General features: G+C 40.1%; 1 protein-coding gene across 1 annotated transcript; it reads left to right on the top strand.

Annotated features, from left to right (window-relative positions):
* The first annotated feature begins 4,115 nt into the window (after window positions 1-4,115).
* Window positions 4,116-9,544, top strand: LOC148360690 (essential MCU regulator, mitochondrial-like). The gene is made up of 3 exons (XM_088341586.1): window positions 4,116-4,292; window positions 8,037-8,190; window positions 9,346-9,544. Exons 1-2 carry the CDS (start codon window positions 4,131-4,133, stop codon window positions 8,172-8,174), a joined length of 300 nt encoding a protein of 99 aa, XP_088197712.1. The 5' UTR covers window positions 4,116-4,130; the 3' UTR covers window positions 8,175-8,190; window positions 9,346-9,544.
* The last annotated feature ends 834 nt before the right edge of the window (window positions 9,545-10,378 follow it).

The raw sequence follows: 10,378 nt of genomic DNA, 5'->3' as shown, positions 1-10,378 counted from the left end.
AATTTAAATTTGAAATCAGAAACTAACATTATTATAATAGTTTTGGAAAGGAACCACCAAAACGGCCTAGATACACTATAGTATTTCATACAGGGTTGGGTAGGGTTACTTTAACTTGATTACTTTCAATTACTTTTGGATTACTCCAATACCAAATATGCTAATAAAAGACAAACGAAACTAAATATGAATTAAATGATGACTCACAACACGTGGTAAGCTTTCTCTCATGGTTTTGATCTCTTTGATCTCCGGCAAAACTAACATCAAATGCAAGGTTGGGTAGGGTTACTTTAACTGGATTACTTTCAATTACTTTTGGATTACTCCAATACCAAATCTGCTAATAAAAGACAAAAGAAACTAAATATGAATCAAATGATGACTCAAAACACGTGGTAAGCTTTCTCTCCTGGCTTTGATCTCTTTGATCTCTGGCAAAACTAACATAAAATGTGACAGAAACAAAATGAAAATAAATCCAAACAGCTTGCCAACATCATTTTTGCCGTCCCATGTATTCCGTTACTCCCCACGCCTGCACAAAATGGAGTAATTTTATTCATATTTAGTTTCTTTTGTCTTTTATTAGCATATTTGGTATTGGAGTAATCCAAAAGTAATTGAAAGTAATCAAGTTAAAGTAACCCTACCCAACCCTGTTCATTACTACCAGATTTCCAATGACAGCACGATAAGTGCTTTAAATTTGTGACGGGTCTACGTATTACAAAATGTAAGAAAAAAAAAACATATTTCAAGAGCATGTTAAGATTTTAAACTTTGATTTTGTGTATAAAGGTAGATAATTAAACAAGACGTCATCAAAAAGCAAACTTCCGTACGTCGTTATTTTTTTGTGGCACCGCCCACATTTTTGTAGTGATAATTCCGGCTCTTTTTGAAGAAACGGCTCCTTCATTTCGGCTCACTGAAAAGAGCCGACTCTTTCAGCTCCCGAACGGCCCTTCAGAGGTTTTTTTTTAATCATGATTACCAACAGGGTTGGGTAGGGTTACTTTAACTTGACTGCTTTCAATTACTTTTGGATTACTCCAATACCAAATATGCTAATACAAGACAACAAAAACTAAATATGAATAAAATGACTACATTTTGTGCAGGCTGTTGGAGTAACGGAACACATGGAACGGCAAAATTCAAGCTGTTTGGATTTATTTTAATTTTGTTTCTGTCGCATTTTATGTTAGTTTTGCCGGAGATCAAATAGATCAAAGCCAGGAGAGAAAGCTTACCACGTGTTGTGAGTCATCATTTTGTTCTTATTTACGTAGTTTCTTTTGTCTTTTATTAGCATATTTGGTATTGGAGTAATCCAAAAGTAATTGAAAGTAATCCCGTTAAAGTAACCCTACCCAACCCTGATTACCAATAATAATTAAACATCACGCACCAAATTTAGTAATTATGAAAATCTCATCTCATCTCATCTCATTAGCCGTACTGCTTATCCTCATTAGGGTCGCGGGGGGGCTGGAGCCCATCCCAGCCATGTCCGGGCAGTGGGCAGGGGACACCCCGAACTGGTTGCCAGCCAATCGCAGAGCACGCTGGGACAGACAACTCATTCGCTCATTCACACCTAGGGACAATTTGGACCGGCCAATTCACCTGAAATACATGTTTTTGGAATGTGGGAGGAAACCGGAGTGCCCGGAGGAAACCCACGCAAGCACGGGGAGAACATACAAACTCCGCACAGGAAGTCTGGAGCTGGATTTGAACCCACGACAGGTTCCCATGACATGAACTGTTAATTATGAAAATGTTTTATATTATTACGTTGTAATAGCAAGTCAACTTTTACTTCATTAAAACTTCTAAATTCTTTATACCATGGAACGATTTTCGGTTCAGAGCGTTGGGGGTATTTATTTGTTTGTTTGTTTATTATTTAATGTCAAGCCAAGTCGAGTCATGTTTATTAGTATAGCCCTTAATCACAAAGAGTCTCAAAGGGCAGCACAGGCCAAAGATTATTGCAAACCACGGACTATTTTGACACCATCCCCTGATCTAAAACCTACATGAGGACAAATAATACTCAGATATTACCAACATAAAATATAGGTTCATTTCACTTTAAATGATACAGGATCATTCAACACTGTTCTGGAATGCCACTTCCCAATTTTAACAATCTCATTACACTTTGTGGTTTGCAGTTTTTACTCGTTTATTTCTAATAGAGTACACACAAACATAAACATACAGATGAAGAAGCATGGAACTTATTAGACAATGATGCGACCTGTCGATAACTTTTTGGTCTTGTACTTGGTCAAGAACATGAAAATAGTCTGCATTTTCATAGCGCTTTTCAAGTCAATGAAGATCTCCCAAAGCGCTTTACAATGTGCTTCACACTCATTCACACACACACTCTCATACTCTCATACCGATAGCAGCATCAGCCATGCAAAGCAACTACCTGTCATGAACCGGAACAGGATCAGGACCCAAATACGTGACCTTCTCACACAAGATTTTATTTTACAGGAAATGGGGAGTCATGCACGTTAGGCAGCGGTCTGGCGTGGAAAGACAGGAAGCCAGAGACCGACGAGATCGACACCAATTGCCCGAGCAGATATCGGACGGATGGGGTCGATACCGGACAGGACGGGACAGACAGGATTGATATAGAAACAGGTTATCAGAATTAGATAGATAGATAGATAGATAGATAGATACTTTGTTCATCCCCGAAGGGAAATTCACATTTCCAGCAGCATCCCTGAGCTGAGAACAAACAATCGAGAACAATCGAAAATAACACGGGAGCTGCTGGAGTGGCTGCCATTCGTGACGGCGCCGGAAGAAACGATTCAATTTGAATCATGTACAAACAAACAAACAAAATATTTATGTTTCAATAAGTGGAAAATGGGGGGAAAATAATTTCTCATACTGAAATAACCAGGTAAAACTAATTTTAAGTTACCTGAATGTTGTGCCATCTCACCTTTCCCACTCTCTCTCCTGCAGTTGACTTGCTGCTGCTCGCTCCTGAAACTAATACTTACCTCTGTGCTACATAAAATAAAAATACGGTAATATGCAATGTGGGGGTGTGGTTTAATGTGAACAAGACAAACTAGATGGGAACGAAATCTGGAGAGAATAATAAACAGGACAAAAATAGACGGGAACAAAACTGAAAACCGCTATTAATCAGGACTAAATAAACGGGAACAATACCGGACAGGAAATATCAACAGGAAACAGGACAGAGTCAGAACTCACGCCTTGCAGTGCAGAGGTTCGTTGACGGACTGACAAAGGTTAAGCGAGAGGACTGAGCCTAAATAGACGGGAAGCCAATCCGTCATAGAGCCACGGCTGGTGCCAATTGGGCGCCATGGCAACTGTGACAATACCTGCTTATCAGGGGCATTAGAGATTCAGTGTCTTTCCCAAGGACACGTCGACATATAACACAGAGGAGCCAGGAATCGAACCTGAGACCTCTTGATCCCAAGCTTTACCTCCTGAGCTACTGAAAGACCTAACCACTAGACCACATGATACAGATGATATCAAGTATAAACTTTAGTGGAACTATAAGATGAAAATGGAAAGGCATTAAATTTTATCTTATTATCACACTATTTTTACTCACAGTACCAGAGACAAATGTTGGAGAATGGAACATTTTTCAATTGGCATCACAGCCAGGTATAACCACTGTATAACATACCAGTACATTTTAAAAGTAATACAAGGAAGATAGATAGAAAGAGAGTAGGAGAAAAGGGGGAGAAAGAAAGAAAAATAAAGAAGGAAAAACAGGGATGGAAAAAGAGAGGAATAAAGAGAAATAAGGAGAAAAATGATAGAAAGACCGAGATAGAAGGAAATATTCAGAAAGAGAGATATAGAGAAAAAGAGACAAAGACAGAAAGAGGAGAAGAAAGGGAAACAAAAGAGAGACGGAAAGAAAGAGAAAAATGAGATAGACAAGAAAAAGAGAGAGGGAGAAAGGGAAAGAGATAAATAGAGAAAAAGAGCGTTTGTTTTGCGGAAACCAGCTTATTGATCGGGAGCCGGCCCATTAAGCCATTTCGTTCGCAAACGATTCATCCTGACAATTTTGACACTGAGAAAACATGGCGACGGGTCTTTTACGATCCTTCTTGCGACCCAACATCGGGAATGTTGGGTTAATGGGTCGGAACAACGTGTCAAAAACATCAAATCTTTTCAGGACGACGCAGACCCGCAATGCGGTTTCATCGTCGTCGGGCGCGATTCTACCGAAACCGGATAAAGTGAGTGTTTTTTGGAGGTCGCCTTCTTAGTTTGAACTGTAAAGGGTCTGACTCACGATATGGGCGGATCTTAACTTTGTATGACACCAACTTTAACCAATTGCTTTCCTGCTAGGGGTCTGCAGTAGGCAAACGAGCCAATGAACGTTTGTTTACACAAATTACCGGAATGACCAGGAAGTATTTTTCCTGTATTGTATAATAAACCATATTACCCCGTAATTAAAATAACGGACTTCTGGAATAACGCTCATTTGAATGTCTTCAATTATTATATTTTTTTCCGGGAAAAAACGTTTCTATCAAACCGTGTTGTGAAAATTAAACGATTTAACTGTTGACAATTGACTGACTAATATTTTTTAAATTGATTTAAAAGATTTTCGAAACCAAGAATACACTGGTTTCATTATAGTACCCACCCTCAATCTGATTATTTAATCAACTGAAATGTAAGTAATCGGATTAAGGTTTTAGCATGCATTCATGATAAACAATTACCCCCTGTTATAACGAATGATCTAATATAGAATTAAAACAGACACGTATTCTTGCATACAGTATTTAGTATGTAATTAGGATGTTTGTGTATCCTGTTACAGTACTTTATTAAGGTTTGAATACAAGTGAAAAATATGTTATTAGAATGTTTTAGACACCCCCAGCTTTACTCTCCTTAAAAATGCCTGTGGATTTTTTTTAAAACAATATACTGTTTTGTTTTATTCCAAATTCAAACAACGACACAAATCTGGACTCAAAACTAATATTTCAGTCAACTGAACTACTGCTTTTAAACAAGCACATGTTGTTTTTTTGATATTTTGAAGACTTAAGTGTGTTTCAAACGTAAAAATACATATATTACTGTATAATGTTAAAAAGGTTGGCATGTATCATCCATCCTTCCATCCATTATCTGCACCGCTTATCCTCAGTAGGGTCGCGGGGGTGCTGGAGCCCATCCCAGCTATCTTTGGGCATTGGGCAGGGGACACCCTGAACTGGTTGCCAGCCAGTCACAGGGCACACAGAGACAGACAATTCACTCACTCATTCACACCTAGGGACAATTGGAAACGGCCAATTCACCTGAGATGCATGTTTTTGGAATGTGGGAGGAAACCGGAGTGCCCAGAGGAAACCCACGCAAGCACGGGGAGAACATGCAAACTCCACACAGAAAGGTTCAATCTTACGACCTCAGAACTGTGCCGCACATGCGCTAACCACTGCGCTACCGTGCTGCCCAGCATGTATCAATATATATGAAATCTAATAGGTTGGTATGTTTGATGTGGTCCAATAAATTTCTGGTAAATCCCCTAAAAATATCATAAAATAATCAAATTTTTGAGAGAGGTATGTTGGACTTTATTCTCAACTGTACACAAGTTCAGCCTGCCCGAAGAAAAAAGCAGCAATTCGATGGAGGTGCAGAAGATAGACATAGCAGAAAAGTAAGGGTTGTTTCTTTTGAGTCGTTTGATACTTGATTTCTACCCAACATTTATACGGGCAAAGATTTGTCTCAAAAACAAATATATTCCCGATTTATCTCATCTCATCTCATCAGCTGCACCGCTTATCCTCAGTAGGGTCGCGGGGGTGCTGGAGCCCATCCCAGCAATCATCGGGCAGTGGGCAGGGGACACCCTGAACCGGTTGCCAGCCAATCGCAGGGCACACAGGGACAGACAACTCATTTGCTCATTCACACCCAGGGACAATTTGGACCGGCCAATTCACCTGAAATGCATGTCTTTGGAATGTGGGAGGAAAACCGGAGTGCCCGGAGGAAACCCACGCAAGCACGGGGAGAACATACAAACTCCGCACAGTAAGGCCGGTAGCTGGATTTGAACCCACGCAGGAGGTTCCCATGACCTCAGAACTGTGCCACACACGCGCTAACCACTGCGCCGCCGTGCTGCCCCCCGATTTAACTAAGATCGAAAAATCATGCCTTGATAGATGCACACGCAAGATTAAAAATCACACATGTAGATCGCAGAATTCGTATTTGTGGCTCTGCAAAATACATGATTCACACTGGTTTTCTTATTTTAATCGTACGTCATGAACATAACTTTGATTGTAATAATTTAGACCCTTTTCTACTGTCTTTTGAGACACGTTTGCATACTAAAGAGTCGCTCGGTGTTGTTTCGACCGCCATTCTTGCTCCGCGTGACCACCATCTTTCACAGGCAGTCAGATAGGTTACCTTAGACGTAAAACATGCCCCTAAAAAGCTGACTCAGCAGTTTTGATTTGGTTGACTCAGCATTTTCTCCAGAAAGACATTCCACTCTTCTAGACCAGAATGACTATGAATATCAACACCATATTTGGGGGCGGCAGTGGCTCAGGAGGTAGAGCACTCGTCTTGGGATCAAGAGATCGCAGTCCGAATCCCGGCTCCTCCGTGTTACATGTCGAAGTGTCTTTGGGTAAGACACTGAACCCCTAATGCCTCAAATAAGCAAGTTAGTGCCTTACATGGCTGCACGGCCGCTGTTGGGAAATGTGACGCACACTGTAAAGCGCTTTGGGAAGTCTTGACTTGAAAAGCGCTATATAAATGCAGATCATTTCATTTTCTAGGCATTTAATTAAGTTACCCTAGATGTGAAAAAATGCCAAAAAAACTGACTCGGTATTTTGTGCAGCCCTTTGAGACTCCTTGTGATTAAGGGCTATACAAAAAAATATGACTTGACCTGACAGCTTTTCACATGATTTTTTAGCAGACAAAGCGGGTTTGATGCACACATTGCCAATCCCTATTAGTCTCTTATGATGGCTATACAAATTTTTCTACCTTCCAAACAGTGTAAATGATGATGCGGAGCGCCTGCTTGAGAATAATGAGTGCTCCACCTACGTTAAAGGGACAGTGTGTATTATGGAACACCTCATAGTGTCACAAGCCAGGAACGGAGACAGGACCCAATAGCATTCGTTTTACTCAGTTTTTATTAAGAAATAGACAATGCTTGCATCCACGATCCGATGATCGTCGGTCACAGGTAGCAGATGGCAGGAACGCGGAAGTGGCACTTCCGTGTCGAGAGAAAGTAGTCGTTGACAGCAAGAAAACAGGTCGATGGCTGGGGCGGAGGAGCAAAAGCAGAAACGGGTCCAGAAAAAGGTCGTCAATAGGTATCAGGCAGGAAAACAGGGCAGGATAATGTCGAAGAGTACAAAGCTTGCCTAGCGGGGAGCATAGGTTCGCAGACGGTCTGACGGCTTCCTTTCGAATCAGTAATCATGACACATAGTGGTTAAAAAAAAGCTATATTGGTTTGCTCCAACTACATTGGAGCACAGTGTGTTTTACAGAGTACCTCCTAGTTTTAAGAAACTTCATTCCTTAAAGAAAAACAATATTAGTTTTGCATAAAATACATAAACAATCACATAGAGATGCATTTTTCCTAAATACTCGTAGGTCGAGAAATTTAAATTGTGGTAATTTGACAGAACATAAGCCTCACCCTATAAGAGAGCTGACATATTTTTCAACCATTTTGTTGCAAAAGTTACCCAAAAAAACGAAACTTCGCAAAAGCCTGAGGAAAAAAAATGTGAGAAAAAAGGTGCAATTTTCTTATTTCGAATCCCTTTAATTCATATTCCTCCTTGTGCTTTTTCGCACTCGTTTTTGGTTGCACCACACTTAACACCAAGTGGTCACATAATACACACTGTCCCTTTAATATTTCCTCTCTGTCCTTTTAGACACCCTTCGGTCTTATCCGCATGACTGCAGTGGTGGTGCCGTTCCTCTACGTGGGAACTCTTATCAGCAAGAACTTTGCGGCTCTTCTGGAGGAGCACGACATCTTCGTCCCCGAGGATGACGACGACGATGACTGAACTGATTGAACATACAGTGAGTTATGCAACACTCAATTCTTAGTTTCTTTTTATCGTATTTGGCTGTGTTACAACAGGGTTATCAATCTCCTTTGAGTTCAGGCGCAACGTGGTAGTAACAAAACACTCCAGCAGGGGGCCAGACTAGTAGATTAGAGAGAAGAGAAAGAAAGGGAGAGAAGAAGGAAGTGTTAAAGAGAGAAAAAGGGAGTAAGAGTAAGAGAGAAATAACAGACAGAATAAGCGATTGAAGAAGAGAAAAAGAAAGACAGAAGTATAAATGGAGTTAAGAAAAGAAAAAGAGGAAAAAAAGAGAAGAAGAAATGGAAAGAAATAATTTGAATGACAGAGAAAGAAAGCAAATACAAAAAGAAAAAGAGCATTAGAGAGAGACAGAGGGATAGATAGAAAGAGAGCAAAAGAAAGAGAAAAAAAATAAAGAGAGATGGAAAGAACAAATTAAAAGAGAAAGGAAAAGGAAACATGAATGAAAGAGATGCAAAGAGAATGAGTTAGAGAGAAAGAAAGAAAAAAAGAAAGACAGAAATAGAGATAGAGATTAAGGAAGAAAGAGGGGAAGAAAGAGAGCTAGGAAGAGAAAAAAAGAAAGAAAGAAAAGAGAAATATAAAGAGAATGAGTTAGAGAGAAAGAAAGATAAAAAAAGACAGAAAGACAGAGATGGAAGGCAAGAAATAGATATAGAGATTAAGAAAGCAAGAGGGGAAGAAAGAAAGATAGAAAGAGAAAAAAAAGAAAGAAAGAAAGAGAAAAAAAGAGTAATGAAATAGAGAAAGAAAGCGAGAGAGAGAAAGAGAAGAATAGAGGGAAATAGAAAGAAAGAAAGAAAATGAGTGAGAGAAAGAAAGATAAAGAAAAAGAGATAGAAATTAAGATGGGAGAATGAGAGAGAGAGAGAGAGAGAGAGAGGGAACAAGTGAGAAAGAAAGAAATATATAGATGACTAGAAAGAAAGAGATAGAAAACACATATGGAGAAAGAAACAGAAAGAGAGAAATGAAAAGAGAGAAAAACAAAATGAGAGGAATAAAGAGAAAGAAAGCGAGAGACAAAAAAAAGTTTAAAAAATCCAATCTGTTGGTGGGCCTGATCTCGCCGGCGGGCCATATCTTTGACACCCCTCTGTTCTAAATCCTCCTTTTTTTACTGCAGGGGTAACATATCACAAGGCATAAAGGAAAATGAAGAGGATGAGGCACTCGTCCCTCCAGATACATCCGCCTACCTCTGCCTATCTCTTTCTTCCGTCCTCTGCCGTTTATCTGTGTGTCACCCATTTCAAGAATCCTCATATCTTTTATTGTTTTCTGCAACTTGTAAGCGGAATAAAGCAAGTTCATATATCACAAAACATGGCGGTTTTTTGCACGTCGAAGTAGCAAGTTTTGTGTAGTGACACATTTCAAGTGAAGACACTTTCATTAATATAGCTCTTAATCATAGTTACTCTCTAAGGCAGGGGTGTCAAACTCATTTTAACTCGGGGGCCACGCAATAGAACAAACATACTTTTGGGGGCCGGACAAGAATAAAAGAGAGAAGGAAGGAGAGAAAGGGGAAAAGATAGACAGAGAGAGAGAGAGAGAATGTGAGAAACAAAATAGATTAAACGAGAAATAGTGAGAGAGGGGGAAAGAAAGAATTCCAAAGAGAAATTGAAAGCGAGAAAGAGAGAACGGTTGAAAGAGAAAAGGGGAAACCAAGAGAGAGGGGAAAATAGAGGAAAAGAAGGTAAAAAGACACAGAGAGACAAAGAGAGACAGAGAGAGTGAAAGAGAGAGAGAGAGAGAGAGAGAGAAAGAAATACAACTACAGCATTTTTGTGAGAGGCAACTGGCTTTGGCCACATCAAGTGGACATATTTCAACCTGCAGCTCGTTTTTCTCTTGTGCTTCCCTCAACGTTGTCTCGTGGGCCGGATTCAACCACTTAGCGGGCCTGATTAGCCCGCAGGCTGCCTGTTTGACACTCCTGCTCTAAGGGTTGCACAGGCCACAATCGACTGTTCCTAACCATGTGACAACATCCAAGCAACCCAAGTAGTGGCGGCCATATTGGTTGGGTGTAAACCTGTATGTTTACCTTAATATTATTTAGATTGGCATCAGAAATATGGCTCTAGTTTGGCTGTCAGGTGGCATCGGGTTGAGCCAGGTCTCTGTGATTATAAAAATATCACAGTTGG

This window comes from Urocampus carinirostris, chromosome 8 (assembly GCF_059441175.1).
Source record: "Urocampus carinirostris isolate Australia breed hairy pipefish chromosome 8, RoL_Ucar_1.0, whole genome shotgun sequence".
In the NCBI taxonomy this organism is placed as follows: Eukaryota; Metazoa; Chordata; class Actinopteri; order Syngnathiformes; family Syngnathidae; genus Urocampus; species Urocampus carinirostris.
Note: the sequence above shows the minus strand (reverse complement) of the source record. Positions and strands in the feature narration are given on the sequence as shown.